At 37.1% G+C, this 22,903-nt stretch overlaps 3 protein-coding genes across 5 annotated transcripts; all 3 read left to right on the top strand.

Moving 5' to 3' along the window:
- The first annotated feature begins 1,778 nt into the window (after window positions 1–1,778).
- On the top strand, window positions 1,779–9,308 carry LOC137169459 (uncharacterized). 3 transcript variants are annotated; one of them, XM_067572665.1, is made up of 10 exons: window positions 1,779–2,045; window positions 2,273–2,602; window positions 2,745–3,029; window positions 3,220–3,273; window positions 5,426–5,476; window positions 5,880–5,987; window positions 8,269–8,358; window positions 8,441–8,469; window positions 8,949–9,017; window positions 9,121–9,308. In XM_067572665.1, the coding sequence occupies exons 1-10, from the start codon at window positions 1,970–1,972 to the stop codon at window positions 9,238–9,240; spliced, it is 1,212 nt and encodes a 403-aa protein (XP_067428766.1). In that variant the 5' UTR covers window positions 1,779–1,969; the 3' UTR covers window positions 9,241–9,308. The 3 variants fall into 3 exon arrangements, with proteins under 3 accessions (XP_067428766.1, XP_067428765.1, XP_067428768.1); XM_067572664.1 differs by having other exon boundaries at window positions 2,270–2,602; XM_067572667.1 differs by lacking the exon at window positions 5,426–5,476 and having other exon boundaries at window positions 2,270–2,602.
- Window positions 9,309–9,407: 99 nt separating this feature from the next.
- On the top strand, window positions 9,408–19,048 carry LOC137169458 (homeodomain-interacting protein kinase 2-like). The gene is made up of 13 exons (XM_067572663.1): window positions 9,408–11,661; window positions 12,008–12,199; window positions 12,288–12,469; window positions 12,603–12,723; window positions 13,254–13,364; window positions 13,522–13,593; window positions 13,678–13,838; window positions 14,684–14,800; window positions 16,570–16,695; window positions 16,813–16,950; window positions 17,373–17,489; window positions 17,694–17,831; window positions 18,615–19,048. Exons 1-11 carry the CDS (start codon window positions 11,473–11,475, stop codon window positions 17,446–17,448), a joined length of 1,485 nt encoding a protein of 494 aa, XP_067428764.1. The 5' UTR covers window positions 9,408–11,472; the 3' UTR covers window positions 17,449–17,489; window positions 17,694–17,831; window positions 18,615–19,048.
- Window positions 19,049–20,692: 1,644 nt separating this feature from the next.
- On the top strand, window positions 20,693–22,903 carry LOC137169639 (fatty acid-binding protein, brain). The gene is made up of 4 exons (XM_067572921.1): window positions 20,693–20,843; window positions 21,046–21,218; window positions 21,616–21,717; window positions 22,626–22,903. Exons 1-4 carry the CDS (start codon window positions 20,771–20,773, stop codon window positions 22,674–22,676), a joined length of 399 nt encoding a protein of 132 aa, XP_067429022.1. The 5' UTR covers window positions 20,693–20,770; the 3' UTR covers window positions 22,677–22,903.

Genomic DNA, 22,903 nt, shown 5'->3' with positions numbered 1-22,903 from the left:
GAAGTTACTGCTTCACTATGATGACTGTTAATACATTTCACGCAGCTTAAATGACCAAAGTCACCTCTGCAGTGTGCATATAGCATGAAAAACCTTCATATTAAATGTTAAGCTGCCTGAACTGAAGCTCAACTAAGTATAAACAAGTTAACTCAGCATCAGTATGTATTAACGTGCACTGCTGGAGTCCCAGAGACCTCAAACCTTCCAGAGATTAAAGTAGATTTCAGCAGAAAATTCCTCTTTGTCTTTTCATAAAGTGTTGACTGTCTGTTCCTGTGAGCTTCTTGTGTTTCTGAGTCTTATCTGGTCATCATTAGAGGGTAAAACCTCCAGAGCTCTGCTGCTGTTGTTTCCACATTCTCACTGAAACACTTGACACTCATTTCTCAGAAAAACTGACCTCAAAGATACAATGAGGAACTAACAGGTCTCAGACCACTAAAACATCATCTTATCTGTTCTTTTACAGCTGCTACAGTATCACCATGTTGCACCATGTTGAGCATCAAGAGTCAAAGTTTGACTCTTCACCTGTCTGTTCATGTGTGCTGTCAGACGTCACCATGAATCCTGTCTGTTTTCTAATAAACACTATCTACAGAAAAGAAGAGTTGCATTATTGCAAACATTTATCTTAACTAATAGTCTTCACACGCTCAACTTCCTCAATTCTCATCTTCTTCTTTTCAGGAGGTCAGACACGTCATCATCACAAATGCATCATGGGACTGGACACAGTGTGCACTTGAGACAAAATATGAGCCTTAATATACAGTAGTTTGCTTCTTACAACATCAGATTGCCTCAATGTCTCTTTTAAAGGCAGAAACATATTCCTTTGTCTTGTAATCAGTGACACATAATCATGTCTCCATCCTACATGTTCATTCTGTTCAATCTTTGTCAGGCTGCTGTGACCTCTGACCTCTGACTGTCGGCAGCTTCTGTTATTGCTGATCAAAAACGTTGCATCACTGTGGATGAGACACAACTAAATGTTACAAATGTCAAAGTAAAAATGAGTTTTTGACTGTTTGGATGAAAATACAGTAAATCCAACAGCTGACAAAAGACTAAGTGTCACTATGAGGAAGTGACATCACACTAACTGCAGGAGGTAGATGCTGTATCTCTCTACAACACAAACTACTTTACAGACTCTGACAGTTGAGAGCGTTGATCTCTTGTTCTGAAGATATCGACAAAGAAGGATCGTGAAGCACGATGGTTGAATTCAGATAGATTAACATGTCTGTCTGTGTGTTTCCTAAGAAGAGTTGCGTTACTGCAACCATTTATCTTACTTAACAGTCTTCATCTGTTCAACTTCCTCTTTTTCTTTTCAGGAGGTCAAACACGTCGTTGTCACAAATACACCGTGGGAACGAACACAGTGTGCACTTGTTGAATCTTAATATGGTTTAATATGGCTGCTCTGACTGCAGAAACATATTTCTTTACCTTGTGATCCGTGATTACATCCCAGTTTCACAGGATCTTTGTCAGACAGCTGTGACATCTGATCTCTGACCTCTTTAGTGCTGCTTACCCGTCATATTACTGATCAAGAAATGTGAGTCAATGTCTTGTCAGTCACAGTGAATAAGAACTAAACTGTCAAAAGTAAATATGTTAATTAGTTTTTGGTTGCAAAAAACTCTGATCAGTCTGCCTACATACAGTCCAGACAGTAAGTATTTGGACATTTACAGTTACAGCTACTACTCTAATTAAAGCTGAGACTTGGTACTTTAATGCAGTATTCATTGTTTTATTACATATTGAATGTGCTGAAACACAGAGCCTGAAGAACAAAAACTGTGTAACTGTCCAAATACTTACTGCCTGGACTGTACATGCAGCAGAGTGAGGAAGAGGAAGTGACACACGTACAAATGACAGGAAGAAGATGCCTTACTTCACACATTACTTTAGAGACTGCGACAGTTAAGAGAAGCAGAGATCGATGAGAGAGAGAAGCAGGATGGTTGAATTCAGACGGATTCAAATGTTGTTTCTGATACTGGTGCTTCAGTTTTCAGGTAAGAAAAAAAGATTAATTTAGTATTTTATTAACCTTCTTAAATTGAGACGAGTATGTTGTTAGTTGTTAATATGTTGAGTTTAATGAACTGAAAACTGAAGATGAGACACATTTAGAAAGTTCTGTTGTATCTAAAATGATCCTCACACTAACAATGAACATGACAGTCATATTTCTATTTATTTCAGTCAATTGTTCATATTCCTCTCTCATATCTCTCAGCAGCCATAACTGGACAACGTTCCTCCTTCACTGTGAGAGATGGAGATGAAGTTACTTTGTCCTGTGAAAATGTGTTAAAGGATCAGGATGAATGTGACAGTACTACCTGGCTCTTTGGTGGTTTAAGAAGCACAGCAGTAGTAGCGCTGATTAACTTTGGGCAGATTGGTGAAGACGCCAAAGCTAAATCAGGCAGACTGAGTGTTACAGCGGACTGTTCTCTGGTTATAAAGAAGGTCACAGTTGAGGATGTTGGTCTTTACACCTGCAGACAGTTCAAATCAGGACAACAACAAGGTCAAGACTCTCAGGTTGATCTGTCTGTTGTTACCAGTGAGTATTTACATCATAATGTTTTCAGCTCAAACTGTCTTGTTAGAACAATATACTGAAACATTACAATAATTATGATTACAGTGATGAAGTTAATCTGACTCTTGTTGTCTTTCTCTCACAATATCTCCATCTTCACCAGTGACTGAACAAAAGAACAATAATGAGGTGATGTTAAGCTGCTCTGTGTCGACATATGATGCATGCAGACATACAGTGAAGTGGCTGTTTAAGGGTAAAGATGTGAACAAAGATAACAAAGACTTGAAGACATCACAGTCTACCTGTTCAGCCACTGTGTCCTTCCTGACTTCTCATTTTATTTGCACATCAAATCATGAGTTACTGAAGTGTAAAGTCACAGATCTCTACAATGGAAAAGTGCAGCTGTATAACATCAGTCCTCAGTTGTCATGTGAGAAACCAGGTGAGAAGATGACGAGCTGTTCAAAATCACTTTATTCTGATATGAAAAATGACAAAACTGCATTTATTTATTTGATGTATTTTAAGTTTTAGGTTGATATAAATGTTTCTCATTTGGTCACAGCAGATGGTGAACAATGTGTTTTTGTCTCATTTTAAAGTTTGTTGGTTTTTGTTATTTAATCTGTCAGGTGTGGCTGAAACAACAACAGAACCTGAAACAACGACATCAACAACACAAGAAGGTGAGCAACAAAGTCACTCATATGTATTCAACATTTTATTCAATGTATTCAACCACTGCTGCCCCGGCATCTACTAGTGTAGATGTAGACATTCTTTCCCAAAGACTTTTAATCAGTTCAAATTGCAAAAAGTGTATTGTGACACATGATGACAGAAAAGTGCAGCTGTTTATCTTCAGCTTTTGGACCACAGTTGAGAAAACAGGTGAGAATATGATGAGCTTCAGACTGATGTGAAAACACTGTGGTTCAGGTCTGGTTAGGTTTAGGGAAAGATCATGTTTTCAGTTAAAATGATCACTTTGTTAAGGTTAGAGAAACATGTAGGACGAGTTGGGTTAATATTTCCTTAAAATTAGGGGACCGTCATCGTCATGGCAACAGTAATCACCATGGGGTTAAGGTTACGGGAAGACTGTAGTTATGTTCTTTTAAAAAAACTGTCCTGACTCTTGGTTAGAAACAGAAAATGTCACTTGCAGCAAAATCCACAGTCCACTTTTTATAAATTAGGATCAAAGCAGCCACCTCCGAATGAAGAAATTTGTCAACTTATATATAGATCATGTGAACCGCACCACTTCTCTGGGTCATAATTACTACGGCCACTAGATGGCATCTGTCACTCAAACAGAAATATAGGTAGTTTTTGGCTGACTGACATTACCACCTTTTGTGACATTTTTTTTGAGAGGACAGACTCAGAAAAACCTGTTTCAATGTTCATTTGGGCGTCTGACTGTTGTTTTAAGACAGACTTTAAAAACTGTGAACCCGTCCTTTAACCCAGACAGGCACATTACGGTGATTGGCTTCTTGCAAATATAATGTAGAGTTCAATTCAATTTCAACTCAATTTTATTTATATAGCACCAAATCACAACAAAAGTCATCTCAGGGCACTTTTCACATGGAGCAGGTCTGGACCGTACTCTTTAATTTACAGAGAGAGAGACCCAATAATTCCCCCATGAGCAAGCACTTGGTGACAGCGGTGAGGAAAAACTCCCCTTTAATGGGAAGAAACCTCAAGCAGAACCCGGCTCTAGATGGGCGGCCATCTGCTTTGACCGGTTGGGTTGAGAGAGAGAGGAGAGGGTGTGGGGGGGTGGGGACACAGAGAAGCAGAACAGCAACAGCAACAACAAGAGATACATGACTAGCAGCAACAAACAGCAACAACAACCGGAACAGCTGGTGAAGGACAGAAGAAAGAAATCAACACGTCAGCATGGTTTATGGGGTTTCCTACGGATGAGAAAGCACAAAGAACTCCGAGGGAGAAGGAAAGTTAGTAACATGCATTAATGGTAAAAGAATACATACGGATGGAGAAGAGGAGAGAGGAACTCAGTGCATCATGGGAAGTCCCCTGGCAGTCTAGGCCTATAGCAGCATAACTAAGGGCTGATCCAAGGCGAGCGTGGTCAGCCCTAACTATAAGCTTTATCAAAAAGGAAAGTTTTAAGCCTACTCTTAAGTACAGAGAGGGTGTCTGCCCCCCCGGACCAAATCTGGAAGATGGTTCCACAAGAGAGGAGCCTGATAGCTGAAGGCTCTGCCTCCCATTAGAATAATATTCCATTAATGCATTTATACTTTTGGTGCATTCACAGTGTACATAACACCACAGTGCACAGTTCAATTCAGATTCTGAACAAATAAAAACACTAAAAAAAACACCACAATACATAGGAAAAGCAAAGTAAGATTCAGTCAGTTATGTTTATGTGATACATGTATCACTACATTTTTAAACACTTTGGTCCAGACTGAAAAATCTCCACAACTATTGGATGGATCGCCATGAATGCTAATCTAAGATAGTAAACATGGTACATGTACAAACATCATTTTATTTACACATCAATTCATGAGTTACTGAAGTGTGAAGTCACAGATCCCAACAATGGAAAAGTGCAGCTGTATAACTTCAGTCCTCAGTTGTCATGTGAGAAACCAGGTGAGAAGATGATGAGCTGTTTAAAATCACTTTATTCTGATATGAAAAATGACAAAACTGCATTTATTTATTTGATGTATTTTAAGTTTTAGGTTGATATAAATGTTTCTCATTTAGTCACAGCAGATGGTGAACAATGTGTTTTGTCTCATTTTAAAGTTTGTTGGTTTTTGTTATTTAATCTGTCAGGTGTGGCTGAAACAACAACAGAACCTGAAATGACATCAACAACACAAGAAGGTGAGCAACAAAGTCACTCATATGTATTCAACATTTTATTCAATGTATTCAACCACTGCTGCCCCGGCAATATGTGAAAACAGCTGTTTACTAGTGTAGATGTAGACATTCTTTCCCAAAGACTTTTAATCAGTTCAAATTGCAAAAAGTGTATTGTGACACATAATGACAGAAAAGTGCAGTTGTTTATCTTCAGCTGTTGGACCACAGTTGAGAAAACAGGTGAGAATATGATGAGCTGTTTAAAATCACTTCAGACTGATGTAAAGATTTACATAAAATATTTGTGTGTTTTATAGATTTGAAGTTTTAAGATGATATTCTTTCTCATTGAGGTACTGCAGATGATAAACATGAAGTATTTTCTAATTGTATAATTTCTGGGCTTTGTTCATTTGTCCAGATGCAGACGCCACAACAGCAACAACTGAATCAACAACAATTCAAAGCAGCACAAAGGCAGCTACAACCATAACATCTGCAACCAAAGATGCTACAATTACATCACAAGGTAACTCAACATTTTCTGTATGTTTCTTTACAGTATCTCTCTCTGTTACTTTATTTGACTAACTGAGAAAGCTGAAGCCTCATATTATCTTCCAACCCCGTCTACTATAAATTACATATACTGTATGTCGTATACTGAACACTGACCAAGCACTTTATTAGGAACAACAACAGCTCTGCTATAAATTCTACTTTTACAAAGTTTATATAGTTTCAGTTTTCGTTGACATTGTCAGAAAGGTGATAATTCTACTTTATGTTAATATTTAGTTCATAGTGGATGGTGATGTACTGGAGTGTATTATATTGAAAAGTGTTCCTAATATTTTGTCTCCTTCATGTATGTTAATGGGATGGAAAAAATATTAGGAACACTTTTCAATATAATGCACTTTTAGTAGAAACTTAATGCTGGTTGAATTGTTTTCTCTCAATATGACAAAATATTGTTAATTAAAATATTTGGCAAATTGCAAAATGTTGATATTGAACATATGAGTGAAATGTTCACAGACAACGTAGTCGGGTTTTTAAACGTAGTCCAACGTAGTTTCCATTAAAATATCCGATCATGCAGTCTATCCACTAGAAGAAACTATAGAAATATTAAACTTTGTATGATGATGTTTAGGCGCTGGCAGCACTTTGTTAAGGTTGGGGAAAGATCATGGTCTTGCTTTAATACAGAAAAAAGTCTGCAGTGACTTAAGCATGTTGTTAAGTTACCCCATTCTCTGGTGCTTCGTGTACGTCCGTCATCCACCACAACCTCCTCCCTGCGACTTCAGACTGATGATTTAAATGTATAGCTTCATTCATTCGAAAAAGTGTTGCCTCTGATCGTGATCCAGGCAGTGACTTGCCAACACAGTGTAACTGGGAAAACAATTTAATTGTATATGAACATCATTTCTAGGAGACATGGTTGTACCAACAGATAAACCTTGAAACACATTTTTGCTCAAAACGAGGACTGTTGGTTTTGATCCCCATCACTTATAATGTAAGTGCATTATGAAGGTAAGTATTGATTACAGCAAGAAAAACCAACAAATCCTCCAAATTAAACAACCAAATACGTGGTTTGACCATGTGACTCCAGAACAACACATATCAGCATTTTCTACTCTGGTGTCTATATCAGCAGTAATCGGCAGGGCGTCATCATTTGTCTGTGCTTTCCAAAACTGTCACACATCACTGTTAAACAATAATGATGTTTTATGATGTGACAATGCTGTGGTTCAGGTCTGGTTAGGTTTAGGGAAAGATCATGATTTGAGTTAAAATGATCACTTTGTTAATGTTAGAGAAACATGTTGGGTGAGTTAAAGTTACTACTTCCTTAAAATTAGGCGAACTTCATCGTCATGGCAACAGTAAATATAGTACATGTACAAACATTACACCTGCTAAACATCAGCATGTCTGCTCTGTCATTGTGAGTATGTTAGCATGAGTCGCTAGCGTTTAATTTAAAAACAGCAGAATAGATGCAGGTGAGGACACAACGACAGCAACAATTATATCAACTACAATAATGGAAGAAAGCACAAAAGCAGAGACAACAAAGACCTGAAAGTGCCTGCAAACAATGATACCCAAAAAGGTAGAAACTGAACATTTAGCATTTGCTTCTCTAACTAACATTCAGATTCAAAGGGCTTTATTGGCATGACCATAATCAGATACAGTTTCGTCAAAACACTGTCTGAATACTTAATTTATAATACATTTAGAACATTGTTACTGAAAGGAAAGAGTGAAAAGGAAAAGTACATATAGGCCCTCATTTATGTAAAAAATCATGCAGAGTGTGTTGGAAACCTATAGCAGCAGATTCAACTTCTTTTCTTTTTTTAAAAAACTGGATTATTTTTATACATAAGCCAATAATGCCATGTCTCTCTGTCTTCCTCTTTTAAAGTCTAAAGTGTGAATACTGTTATGATGCAATGAAGTATGAGTGTCAGACTAATGTTTGGCTGTGAGTAAAGATATTATCTTCATCAGTCAGTCAGTCTCAGTCAGTGTTCAAACACATGTCTGAGTAAATGGTCGAGTGTTTAGTAATGCTCCTCACTGTGAATATTTGCAAATCAGTATTTTGAAGTTGAATTGGACTGTTTTTGCTCAAGACATGATAACAGTAGAAAACTAAGGTTTGTGTGAGAGAAACAATAGTAGTAGTGAGTGAATTCTCTTCTAGTTTAGCAGCAGGATTTTGAACAGAACAGAAAGCTGCAGCCTGAATGTTTTTAATGTTTTCTTTCTCTTTCCAGGTTGGTGGTGGTACATCATTGTGGCTGTGGGTTTAGCAGCACTCTTACTAACTGTTGTTGTGGTTGTCATCAGACGGAAGAAAACTACAGGTGAGAAAGTCCACAGATGAAACTTTTTGAGAAACCTGGATTTTCAGTGTTGAAACTAAAGTCGTCTCTCTTTGTCTTTCAGGGAACAACATACAGATGGATGAAAACACTGTGAGTTTAAAATTCAATCATCAGGTTTATATGATGATTATTATGATTATTATTGTGATTATATGATTGATATTATAAGACTTTAGAGAGTAAACCAGTATGTATGGTCATTTTCAGTCATTGTTATTTTAAGTTCTGTAAAAGTGAACAAGAATAAACATTACTGACTGTGTTGTTACACTAAAAGTTTCACTAAAAGAGGTCAGATGAGTAAGGGACTGAGCTTAGCTTAAACCCTGCAGTGACTCAGTCTGGTTCAGAAACCAGTCAGGACCAATGAGATCGCACACTAGACATTACATTTACTTGTATTTGTTTTCCATAATGTGGCAGTATGATAGAAACTCGTGAGTCTAACTGTCATCTGCAAGATAGAAGAAGACAGAATACAACTAGAATTGAACTGAATGAACTGAAGAGGTGAGTCAGTATAAATCCACATGTTACTGAGCAGCCATCATGTTGTCTTCACTGTGTAGGATGATCCTGAAGGTGGTGTTTCCTATGCCTCCATCAGCTACACAAGGAAGACCGACAGTAAAGCCCGGGTAAGAAGTCTGATGCTTCTGTTGCCTTTCAACATGTGGCAGTGTGTTGTGGTGGATTTCACATAGTCGTATCTTGTGTAATTTATGTTGTGCTGTTTCTCAGGTTCGGGGCAAAGATGATGCTGATGAAGATGATGCAGTGACCTACAGCACTGTAAAAGCGTCCTCCTCTTCTGCTGCTGCCTCCACTGATCCCAGCAGCCTCTACACTACCATCGGCTAACCAAACAAACCAAACTCACGTCATCACATGATTCATTTTTTATGATCAGTTTCAGAATGTTTTGCTGTTTATCCAGAAGGGGTGTCATAAGTTAAGTAGTAGCAAAATGTAAAAAGGAGAAGTAATAATGCAAAATTCTTGAAATATAAATTAGCATAAGATATGTTACATTTTACTTGATGAACCTGCTATCAAACGCTTATTGTGCTCAGTGACGGATGTGGTAGCATTGTAGTTCAAGTTTTAAAATCTTGTTTTCATTTTTAAACTTGTTGCCTGTAATGATGAGTTTTGAATAATTTATCAAGGATTATTCATTTTATTAATTTTAAAATGCTTTTATTCTTTATTTACAGCATATATTTTCTCAGTTTAGTATCACCGTTAATTGTTTGATATGCATTAATTTGACCATTTATGTTTTTGTTTAGTCAGTTTTGAATATCCTGGTATGAAAGTGTTCAAAGCAAACTGAAAAGAGTTGGGATGGGGCAATCGTAAGGATAAATTGGATAATTCTATGAATTTACAAAAGAATACTGTATAAAACAAGCCAATATTTAAATTTGGTAATTTTAAGGTATTTCTGCATTGTTTTTCATTTTTTTTGTGCACATTTATACATTTATTTAGCATTCTAGCAATATTTTATATATTTTTTTGTTTTTATTTTACAACAGTTGGACTGTAAAAATGCAGATAATGTCTACAGTAAATATCTGTATTTTTTTAAAAAAAAATCTTTGTAGAATAACTAAAGGGTTGTTTTTTTTTTACCAATATTTGACAGTAAGTGTTTTTTTTTACTTTGTTTACTTTTTTTAAAACTTCTTTTTTTTACATTAACTTTAAAGTAAAAAAAACAGAAAGTTGCCTTAATTTTACATAGGGTGTGTATTATTTGTATTTTTACATAGAATTCAATGTAACATAACATTCAAGACCATTAAGTAATTGAAAAATCCTGTTAAAAAAACTATAATATTCCATTATATGAATTTACAGATTACAGCCTTCTTGCCTTGGTGAATACTTTTAATAAAAATAATTTACTGTGTTTTTATGGCATTTACATTTAATGTAGAAAAAACAAAAAAAAACTGTAAAATAATACAGTAAATTTCTGTGAAATAACTTTTTTTTACAGTGCACTTTAGGAACAGTCATAAAATTTCTAAAAGAAAGGTTAAAGGTGTTTTTACTGCTCTCCGATGTAAAAATGGGTCAAATTTCACCTGAACAGTATGTGGGGGTTAACATGGTACTTTTACTTTTAATACTTTAAGTAAAATAAGTAATATTTCTGTAATTTTACTTGAGTGAGATTTTAAATGCACAGCCTTTTCTTGTAATGAAGTATTTTGACATTATGGTATTGTAAGTAAAGTATCTGAGTACTTCTTCTACTCTCTAAGTGATTCGGATTTGTTCCATCTATGACATCAGAAAAGTGCTCCAAGTTCTGTGAATATTGGTACACAGAATGTCATCACAGAGGACTGAGAATATAGAACAAAATTCAACCAGTTTAACCAAACCAAAGAAGTGAATGAGGAAGAGCTAAACTGAACAATACTGGACTGAGCAGAACAAACTGAACAGAACAGAGGATCCAACAAAGAGTGAACAGAAAACCAGGACTAAAATACAAACTGAACAAATGAGGAAATGGGAAACAGGCAAGGAACTGATTGGCTGGGGGAAACACAGGGCTGATGAGGCTGATGCAGGGCAGGTGTGGGGGAAACACAGGGAGCACACAATCACTGCTCTCCATTCCTCACACCCAGTTAAAAAACAAAGGTGATTGAATATTTTCAGTTACCCATCCACTGATATCTTTAAACCTCGTCTAAAGACACATCTCTTCTCTTTAGTCTCTTAATTGTCATCTTGAAGACATTTCTAACCACACTCTGGCTTTGTTTGTTTGTATTTTATTTGTTGTTTGTGCAATGCTGTTTGTGATTTTATCAATATATTCTATGCTTTTATTCATTTACTTATACCCTCTTATTTAAATCTGTGTTTTTATTTGATCTTTCCTGTGTTTATATTTGATCATTCATGTGTTTTTGTTTGATTGTAACCATCAATCAAATAATCCCATAATTCAATCTCTCTGTGAAGCACTTTGGTCAACGGTTGTTGTTTTTATGTGCCATATTAATAAATTGACTAGACTTGACTTGGTTTTTACTAATCATTCCTCTTGAGAAATATAAATCTACTATGGCATCAGACAGACACAATCCACCTCCTAAAAAAAACACTCTGTCCTTCAAACTCCCCACAAACTACAAGTGTCTGGAAATTGTGGGGAAGGGAAGCTTTGGAGTTGTGGCAAAATGTTATAAACGAGACTCCGGGGAGACTGTGGCTGTAAAAATATCCAGAAACACCAGCAATGCAAAGAAAGAGGTGAGTGAGTTACTTCATTGATTTTGGATGTAAAACAGTAATTTTAATTAATTTAATTTTAATTTAATTTCTACAAAATGCACCTGCAGTCAGTACCAAGAAATATTATAGGAAAAGTATATAAAAGTATATACTGTATTAGTTTGTGTAAAAGTGACAATTTTCATCGACTTACTGTAAATCAATAAGATGGCTTTTATATATTAAAATATTGAGATTTATCAGCAGTGCTTTCTCTGTCTGCACTCCTGCCTTGTATGTAAGTACCCCTGTTTTTTATGGAAGGGACTTCAAAGGAACATATCGACTACTAGTAAAGCAAATAAAATTTGTCACATATCTCCAGTTGTCAATGCTGCAAAACCTCATGAGGCAAGAACTGGATAAGCACAACATTGTCCGGTTTCAAGAGTGGTTCCAAATGGACAAAAGAACTGCACTGGTGTTTGAGATACTAGACATCAGCCTTCATGATCGCTGGAGAAAGAGAATTTTAGTTCCTATTCAGTTACAGGATGTCAGAACTGTCGTCCAGCAGGTACAACATAAAAACAAGCAAAACTAAAAGCTCTGATCTGTTTTAAACTGTGGTAGAAGCTCTGAATCATATTATTTTTTTCTTGCAGTTGGCCACTGCACTCAATGCTCTGAAGAACGTTGGTGTGATCCACACAGATATCAAAATGGACAATATCATGCTGGTGGATCATCTCAGGCTGCCCTTCAGGGTGAAGCTTATTGACTTTGGCTTGGCAATTCTCAGATCAGAAGCCCGACAGGGAGGTTTATATCAAACTTGTTACTGCAGGTGAGGCTCCGAGAAACTATGCAATACTATGTTTTCAGATTACTAGTTTGTAGGATATTTGTGCTCTGTGCTAAGTTGTAATTTTATCACACAGAATATAATAATATTCCTCATTCTTGTGGTCCACTTTCAGGTCACCAGAAATTATTCTAGGGGCACCATTCTCCGAGGCAATCGACATGTGGTCGCTGGGGTGTGTTATGGCGGCAATGCTTGGTGTGATCCTTTTCCCTGGCACCTCTGAACATGACTTGGTAAGTAATTTACTGTCACTGGTCTTTGATTTCTTTCTATTGTGACAGAATTGCTCCACCCGTCTATTCTCACCTGAGCGGTTAGGCTTTTCTCTTTTATACCCTGGTTTTATTTCAGTGGTTTTGGCCAGTTTTCCTATCAGTTGTTTATCATCCTCACAATGGTGACAGTGCATTTTGAAGCTTTTAGCACAATGTGCTGTTTATGTATAACCCCTTAAAAACACAACCTGTAATACTTAGTGTTTACCCCTCTTCAAAGATTCAGAAAGATGAATACATGTGACTCAGCCTCAGTAATTTATTCAGAATTCTTATAATTAACTTTAATTTCTTTAAATTGTCCTTTTAAAATATAAAACTTTTTTGCTCCTTTGTTTTATGTCTGATTTATTGTAAGTCTTATCTACTGTCTCTGACAAGCTGGGAGAAGTTGTAATTCTAAATATTATTGTTGGTATTTTAAATATTATGAGTGTAGCCACGTAAAATGCCCTGTGTAATATCTTTATATACCACTTTAACTCCAGATAAGATACATGATCGACCTCCTCGGCCAACCAGATGATAACTATCTGGATTCAGGGATAAAATCAAGACTGTTTTTTGAAAAACAGTCTAGCGGTCGGTGGAGTTTGAAGGTACAACAATACCCCCTCTTGATATTTCCATACCATCCTCACTGTTCTCTTTACTCAATTAAGAGTAGTCCCAAAATGTTCTTGCACTTTGCTAATAATTTACAACCATCAACAATTTAAAGAGGGTAACTAAGATAAACCTTTACCTTTCTTTTAGATAGGCGAAGATACTGAGAACCCCAAATACCAGAGGACCTACAAATTCCGCTCTCTGGATGCTCTGAAAAAGGTAGGTGTTTAGTAGCTCTTGAAAAGCCAATTTCAGTAATTTTCTATCAATGAACCGAGATGGTAACAGTGACTGTTTAATTAGTTGGATTTGGATGACGAGGCCCAGGCAGAAGTGGCGGACAGATGGGAGTGCATCGAGCTCTTAAAAGAGATGCTCAAAATGAATCCAGGAGAGAGGATTTCCCCGAGCCAAGTCCTCAGCCATCCCTTTATTATCAAGAGCCATCTGAAGGATATCTCTCTGTGAGTGTGTGTGCTTCTTTGTATGTTTAGATGTGAGTATTGATTATCAGAGCAGCAGCCAGTAAGTTAGAAAGAATGTGTCATTTATCAAAGTTAGTAGACAACAAAATAAATAGACGCTAACTTTCATTAATGTTTGATTAATATGAGATTTCCTGACAAAATCCACAGTCCTCCTTCTGTGCAAAAAATGTATTTAAAAGTTTATCTGAAGCTAATTTGAAGCTTCAGTGTCCAAATGAATCAAATCAAGTAGATATCTTTCAACGTTACAGTCTTTTTAGTGCCAATGTCCCTCTTTTTGTTACTATACATAGACCGCAGTATAAATCATTTAACAGCAAGTTTAGCTATACCATGCTACTATTTTGCAAAACTAAGGGCTATCAATCAGTATTAATTCAAATTCAAGTTTATTTATATAGCACCATCTCATACAAAAGCAGTTCAAAGTGCTTTTCATAAAAGAAGAAACAGCAAAAATGTGCAAATAAACAGAAACATCATGCATACATACAGATAAAAATCACATAAACATACATGCATATGTTCATACAAACAAACATACTGTTCAAATATGGTGCGATCATTTAAGAAAAATGCTCGACTCAACAGGAAGGTCTTTAGTTTGCTCTTAACAGAACACAGTGTTGGAGCAAGTTATTTTAAGTCTGTATCATAAACAGAGCTTATCTAATGGCATAAACAATCCTCAAGCATCATCTCTTGGGTGTCTGTCAGTCACATGTAGGCTATCTGTACATAGTTACGCCTCATTAGATTTATGATCACAGCTGCATGTTGTGCCAATGATCTTCAATTAACAGTTTGTATGAAATCTTCAGGTCAACATACACATCGCCCCCAGAGTATGTGGATGAGTGGCCCAGGGAGTCCAAGAAGAGCAGCTGTCAAGGTCTGTGGACGACAGCCAGGGAGGAAATTTCCAAGACCAGTAACTGGTAGGCCGACACAGGGTTAGCTAGATAGATTTATTTCACAACAATAAAAGTACAGACAAGTTTCTCAGTCTGAACAGATAGAGGAGGCTACTTCACAGCCACGAAACACGTTTTTAAGTTTAAGCTTTCAAGGTTGAGGCTCGTAAATTATATATTTTTCCTGATTGTCAACAAATTCCATGAAAAGACCAAGCCAACAATCCGTTACCCATCTCTCAGTACTTTCCATCTTCCCCAAGTTCTCTGTCGTTCTCAGGCCCAAAAACTTTTTTACAGCAGATATTTTCACGTGTCATAGCAGGAAAACTGGTGTAAGTTAATAATTATCAGTTTAGCTTTACCAGTTTAAGTAGCCAGTCATTGTGCATGCTGGTGCTCTGGACACGGTTTACTGATAAACTTATAAAATAGATATACACCTGTGCTTAAGTCAAAATGGCTGCTGTGAATATGGTTGGTTCTTAGTTAAAGTTAGCATTAGCACTCCATTTAGTTATGTGGAATAACAAGCTGACTTAGCCAGATGTTGGTTTGTTTAAAATGGATTTTTCAAATAACAGCTTGGTAAAAATGAGTAAATAAATTTAGTTTGAGCTTTGCAGTACGGTAACAGTAGCTAGGCTACCTTGTGAACTAATGCTAGTGTTCACTTGATTTATCTCTCTTAGATGTCTCATTGAAACGGTGGCTTCTGGAGTCCACAGATTACACAGCCACAGTTTGTTTGGGTTGGTTTTTAGCTCTGTTTTATAGATACTGATAATGTTACATGCTGTTTTAATGGAAACTATATGTTTCTACAGTATAAATATTATTTTCTTTATGGTAGAAAAGGCGCCAAAAAATCAGATTCTGGTCTTAACTCAATTTTGAACAAATATGTGGTTACTGTGTTTTGGCCTCGTGGGACCCAGCAATACAGTTTTGGAGGTAAATCTAATTACCATTAGAAAGCTAGTTAGCAGGACATGCTAATGATTAAGTTACAGCAGACAAAAATACAATCCATCTTTTACTCAAGAGCAAACAGGAAAAAAGAATACAAGATTGTGTTTTTGGAATTGGAAAGGCCAAAAAGAAAGAAATGATCCAAACTGTTTGGATTAGAGCTTTATTCATCATCAATTAATCTGTGGATTATTTTTCTCGATACACCATTAAGTTGTTTGGTCCATAAAAAATGTTTTTCTTAAATGACTCAAAGTGATTAAACAGTTATCAAAATATTTGTATATTAATCAACTAATGGTTGCAGCTTCACTTTGGATACTGATTATTACTCTTCTTAGACCTGCTGCACGCTGCTTCAGCATGTTGAGAAAGTCAAACTCTGACACTTCCTGTCTACATGCAGTTGCTTATCTATATTATTACAATCTGCTGCCACTGAGCAGCTCCACTGGAGCAGTTCTGGGTTGAGGATTTCGCTCAAGTAGTGGGTAGTAATGAGGGAGGGGCAAACACAGCTAACAGCCCTCCAGTCACTCATGCTTTGCCTCTTTTAGTTATTAATGGTGAAAACAGATGTACCAAATTAGTTGTGTTTTGCTGCAAGGTTGCTTCTTGTTTATAGTTAATTGTGATTAGTAACATACTCTATAATAGATATAATGTTTTAATCAATGGTGCAAGGATGGGTGGGTTTCAGGCAGCTGTCTACTGTGTTTGTGATCCATAGGGAGTTTGGTGCTTCCCCTGAATCAGTGCCTTTGATTGGCAGCAGTTGTCTCTTGTGTGAGAGATCTCTATCATCTGTCTTCTTTCAAAAGCTCTGTTGGCATCTTCTGGTCAGCTTTAACTACGAGAAAACACCAAGACGTCCTGGATCAGCCCACTAACTCAGGCAGATCTCAAGTGATTTGGATGACAGCAGACGTACTTGAGAGCATCGACAGGTAGGTTATACACTTATATCTGTGTGGTCAAAGTTTGGCACACGGCACAACCAACCTCTGCGATTCTAATGTATGCATGTATGACTTTGGAGCCTCCCCTGAATCACTTTCCAACAGCACTGCTGACATCATCCACTCCTCTTTAACAACAACTCCACTGGAGGATGTCCCGGATCGGCTGATGAATTCAGAAAACAGCAGCTCTCCAGAAGATTGGACAACAGCCAGGGAGGAGTTTTCTGAGAACGTTAACAGGTACGCCAACACACTTGTGACCCTGAAGGAATACTAGTGAGTGTTCCTGCCAAAAACAGCTGTTAATTGTGTTAATATGGGATGAAAGTTATCTTCCTGTGTGACTTTATGGAAAGAACGAACTTGATTCTACAGTATATAATATGAATCTAACCCTGCATGCACTTTTCCTCCTTCGCTTCAGTCTGTGCACAGCACTCGATGGGACTAATTGTTCTTTTTTCCCACGTTGCAGAGGACATTTTACTGATTGTAATCAATAGTATGACATATTATTATCTGGTTAAGTCTGATCTGGTAAGTCCATTGGCTCTATAATCACTGGCATTAAATGTAACAACTGAAAAGACTGAAGAATGGTTGTTGCCCCAGACATGTGTTTATTGGACCTGTGATTAATTGCACATGTTTTTATTCAACAGCTCTCCTGGACTTTTCTGGTCAATGTCTCCTCTTGAAGATTTCCTGGATTTTCCCACCGATTCAGGAACATCTTGAGAGATCTGTATGATGGCAGAGTAGGATGCTCTTGAGAACAGGTAGGTTACAAAGTTCCCACCATGTAATTATCTCCATTTATTATCATCAGTTAAGTTTAGCATCTGTCGCGGCATGAACCATCCTGATCTCTTCCATTTACATAATGAGTGTGAAGCCTCCCCTGAATCAGTGCCTTTAATTAGTTTTATGATCACGGTTGCCTGTTGTGTGAGAGATTGACTTTATGAGTCCTCTTTGAACAGCTTTGCTGACATCTTGTGGTCAGCGTTAACTACTAAACAACATGAACATGTCCTGGATCAGCTGATGGAGTTACATGACAAGAGCTTCCCAGAAGACTGGATGACGGACAGGAAGGAGTTTTCTGACAGCTTCAACAGGTACGCCGGTGCGCAGTTAATTTGCTGTCAAAACAACATCATGAGGACAAAAGAACTCTCCAGGAAAATACAGTATGTTACAAGTTAATTGAAAAATACCAACCATAGGAAAGGATAAAAGACAATTTCCACAGTGCTGCACATCACTCAGAGTCATTACTGAATCAGGCCAGAACCAGTTCTTGTTTGAAAGTCACATAGTTTGTCTAAAACTAGGAAGTATCTGGCTGTTATTGTTCCAGATCCTTTTAATCTTTTATTATTATCTTTTATTATTGAGTAACTCCCAACCAAATCCAGTCAGTTTTCCCCTTCATATTACAGTACAGCTGCACAGCATAGTGAGGCCTCTTATTCAAATACAGTCATATTAGTAAAGACATTTTTAATCAGTTTGACAGCAGAATAGCTCTACTTTAGACAGTCAGACCACCTCTCTTCCTGTCCAGTATGAATTATATACAGAAGTTCAGCTGCAGTTTTTCCAACCAGCAGCAGCACCTGTGAAAAAAAGCTTCACCTGCAAAATGTCACTAAAAGTCTTTCAGTCCTGGGGTTTTGCTCCTGTGTAGGAGACGGGGAGCATTGTCTCATGATCCATCCAAGCTCAGAGTAAAACATTAAAGAATTTGGCATATTTGCAGACAGCAGAACATCCTCACAAACTGTCTGTGTAAGAAGGACAGTTGTGAGGTGAGGGAGGTTACCAGAGGCTTGTCGACAGTCTTACATAGCTACAGGAAACACTAACAGTTGCATCTTTCTTTTATTTCCAACACGCAGGCAACTTGTATCTACATCTCACCAGAGGGTGGCGCCAGAGATCCTTCACAACATGTGCAACTCACTTCTGAAAACTCCTGCTTCATTATATAACCAAAGTATGTGGACAACTGAACATTAAACTCATATGTAATCATTGAAAACCTAATTCCAACACAATGGGTATTACAGTCATACTGCATGCTGCTGTATACCTGCATCAGTCATTTACAGCACACCAAGCTCATGTCCTGTCAGTGGAAAGACATTAAAAACTGTGTTCTGCTGCATATACTCGGCATTCTGCATGATATACTTTCCAAGAAAAACAAGAAAATCAGTGGTGGATAGAGTACAGTATTTCTGTTCCTGGGTGAAAACATCTTAAGTTTAGGGGATTTTCATGTTTTCAAACCAGGGAAAGGGAATAAAGGAGTGAAAATAGAAGGACTAAAGCAAGAGGAAAGGAAGGAAAGTGGCACACAGACGTATGTGTGTATATATATGTGTGTGTGTGTGTGTGTGTGTGTGTGTGTGTGTAATATATACAGTATAAAGAGGAAGGAAAAATTAGGAGGCAATGAAGGAAGGAAAGAAAAAATGAGATTAGTGATATTTTGTGCTATTATTCTATGTTTAATGTAAAGTATAGGTTTGGAAACTTCAGCTGTCAGATAAATGTAGTTTGTACAACATTTATGTATAAAAAAGTACTTACATACATGTAATCGGTCACTTTCTACCTCTGCCAGTGTTTCCCCTTATGTATGTCAGAGACATTTAGAATGACATAAAACATGCATTTACCTTGTATTAATATTTAAATTTCAAAGCGTTTGGGAAATATCAAACAGATCTTGAGCGACGAGTGTTTTAGTGCATTTTTTTATTGCCACAGTATTTTCTAGTTTGTATGGTTACAGTGTCCAGTATGTCCATTAGAAATTATGTTGTAGTTTCTCCTGCAGTTTTTCATAATTTGACTTTTCACTTTACAAGAGCAACATGCAGGGATGTGACAGACGTGTAAACTCATGTTAAGTGATTTTTACTTGTGAAAGTTGGAAACTGAAATAGACTTTGTATCACATAATCATTTTAACATCATTTTAAAGCTAAATGTATTTGCTGTTGCAGTGCAGTAGTATATAAACTTAATAGCTAGCAGACAACGCTGAGTCAAAGTGATGTACGCCATGAAGATAGAGATTAAAAAAGAGAAAGGAACAAATACTGTTTGCCTGAACATGAGGGTTTTGTTCACAGTTTCAGTTGTAACTTGTCTAATAGAAGTCACACTTTGCCTCCTTTAATCACCGCACCAACAAGGAACAGAAACTTCCTTCTGTGCAAATCCTGTAGCAGATATGACATTTACAGACATACGTTTACTTTGTGTGAGAAAGCAAAACCTACACACACATAATCTTTCTCACACAGACACACAAACGTTTAGACAGTAATTAGTGTGTGTGTTGAGCATGAAGAAATTGCAGTTGGAGGGGGGTTGTTAATGCAGTTAAGGACAAAGGGCTGTCAAACAAACTGATTCTGCTTCACTAGCGCTCCCCTACATGACACATTCCAGACACAAGAACTCCTGTCTCTAACACAAGGCTAACAGGGGATTATGATGTGGAAATTAATTGAAACATAAATGTGGATGAGCTCCTGACTGAGAATGAAGAGAGCAAGTGCGTCTGTGTCCAATGTCATCCATCACTAACCAAACAAACTATAAGCTTAGAGGGAACTTTAGTGTTGATTGACTGCTAGTAAGATTTTATTTCTTTGCTTATTATAGATTAAATTTAGTTTTTTTGGCATTACTTATTCTTACATGTAGACTTTCATTGGCTGAGATATGGCAAGCACCAGACTTTACCTCACCAAACCCAACTGACACCCATGAATGAGAGTAATTACATCATTAGGCATACAAATGGGCTAATTTAGCTCTTTTTTTTCTTCTCTGTGGGTCCATAAGACCGTGACCCAATTTAAATGCCCAATCACGGCTCAGAGAAAATCTCCTGAGCCAATGAGGTGCTTGGCGACACCCACCTGCATGCATAATAATAAGAGGCAGAATAATAACACAAGGTGGGACACTTGCAAAAGCTGCAGCTTGCTCAGAGTGCTTTGGAGATTACTTTGCCTCTCTGAAAACCTTCACCATGGTCGACGCCTTCTGTGCCACTTGGAAACTGGTTGACAGTGAGAATTTTGATGAGTACATGAAAGCTCTCGGTGAGTTATCCCCTCCTTTCTGTTTAGTTTTAGTTTGTTCTGTTTTGTCTGATTTCACTGATAAATGCAATAAATCCTGGCTGAAAAGTTGCTGTGTATCATATCAGACTACTCAGATTCTGTGTCTAGAACTAATGAAATCCTGTGAAGTCGTGGTAAAACAGGTCACTAACAGCCATATTTCACTCCTGTCTCTGGTTAGGTGTGGGCTTCGCCACCAGGCAAGTTGGTAATGTGACCAAGCCGACGGTGATCGTCAGCCAGGAGGGCGACAAGCTGGTGATCCGCACCCAGAGCACCTTCAAAAACACAGAGATCTCCTTCAAACTGGGAGAGGAGTTTGATGAAACCACCGCTGATGACAGAAACTGCAAAGTAAGTTATACAGGAAAAAAAGACCAAAGGTTTAAAAAACTTCTGGATATGCATAAAAAGAAAAAGAGCAGAACAAATCATATAATTTTTTATATGATTATGAGTGTTTAGATGCAAATTCAATCATATTTGATGCTGAGAAAAACAACTAAAACCATTAACATTAATCAATGCATCAATTGCACGTAAATTCAAATAATTCTAATTATAAAAAGCATACATACATACATATTTACTCATATATGTCATTTTTACCAATATTATTTTCCTATTAGTGAGTTAAAAAGGATTTTTCACAAGACAAGAATCTTGAGAGTCCTGGAAATAAACAGATGTTTGTCAGCATCTTAATGCATTAACTTTCTTGTTAAATACCTTTTCCTCCTCTCTTTCTCAGTCCTTGGTGACTATGGAGGGAGACAAGCTGGTCCACGTCCAGAAGTGGGACGGCAAAGAGACCAAGTTCGTCAGAGAAATCAAGGACGGCAAGCTGGTCATGGTAAGATAATTGCAAATAGACCCAGATCACACACACAGTTCTTGACTTAGAGTACGTTTACCAAGAGAGTAGAAGAAGAAGCTTAAGCTATGTTTTAAGTTTTTCTGTGTAGCAACATGGTTATAAATGACATTTGGGTTGTCCTAATGAACATACAGAGGGTCAATCTTCATCTGGGATGGTTTTTGTCAGGAACCTACATAGTTGGAGTAGAGTACAGGGAAAAATGTTGCTTTAAGATATATGGTTGTTAATGCTTTAGATGTTGAGGGCTCAGTTTGTTCAGAAAGAAAATTAGCAGACGGTATAATCAATTTGCAGCAGATTTGCAGTTTCTCATCACTGTAGTGGAATCAGTGAGTGTGTATAACTGTTGTTTGAAACGTATTTTTCACACCAGCTTTCCTATTCACTCTCCTCTATGTGCTCTATAATAAAAAAGGTAGATAGGTAGAAGTTTAACGATGAATCCAGAAAATTTAATTTTAAGTGCAAAATAAATGTGATTTTCTTTATGTTGTCAGGACTGTGTGCAGTTTGTTAGAAAACTGTTTAGAAAACTGTTACAAGTAAACTCAAGACCAGATGTAGGAAACAAATAAGATGATAATAGAAAAAAAAAGTCACAAAACACATTTTAGACAGTTTTATTGTTTTTGTTATGATGAGCATTTTATGTGTTTTCAACTTATCTTTTCACTTCTTCATAGTCAAATTAGTTTTCTTATAGTAAATTAAAGTAAATTACCAACCAAGCAGATGCCAAATGCTGCCTCATTAGTTGTGGCTGTTGAAAATTCTCTACTTAATCACCTTTTTTTACAAAAAAGGATATTTTGTTGGTGAAGTGGGAGGTTTTAGTAACATTCACTTAAGCTGCCATGACAACTGCCGTCTCTCCCCCGCAGAACTTGACCTTTGAAGACATCCATGCGGTGCGTACCTACGAGAAGGCATGAGTGCTCTGACCAACAGCGTCGCGAACCAGCCAAGAAGTGTTGATTTTATAATTATTATTGACTGTATGCTTCTCTTTGCACTTCATCCTCCTCCACATGTACACGGCCCGCAGGCTGCACGTGTTTTGTAAGATTTTTTTTTATATGAATACATTTCTGTCATGATGGATGGATTGTCTTTGCAACCCTGTGTGAAACATGAAATAAAACACAGTGTAGAGAGTAAA

The sequence above is a fragment of the Thunnus thynnus genome, chromosome 18 (genome assembly GCF_963924715.1).
Source record: "Thunnus thynnus chromosome 18, fThuThy2.1, whole genome shotgun sequence".
NCBI lineage: Eukaryota > Metazoa > Chordata > Actinopteri > Scombriformes > Scombridae > Thunnus > Thunnus thynnus.
Note: the sequence above shows the minus strand (reverse complement) of the source record. Positions and strands in the feature narration are given on the sequence as shown.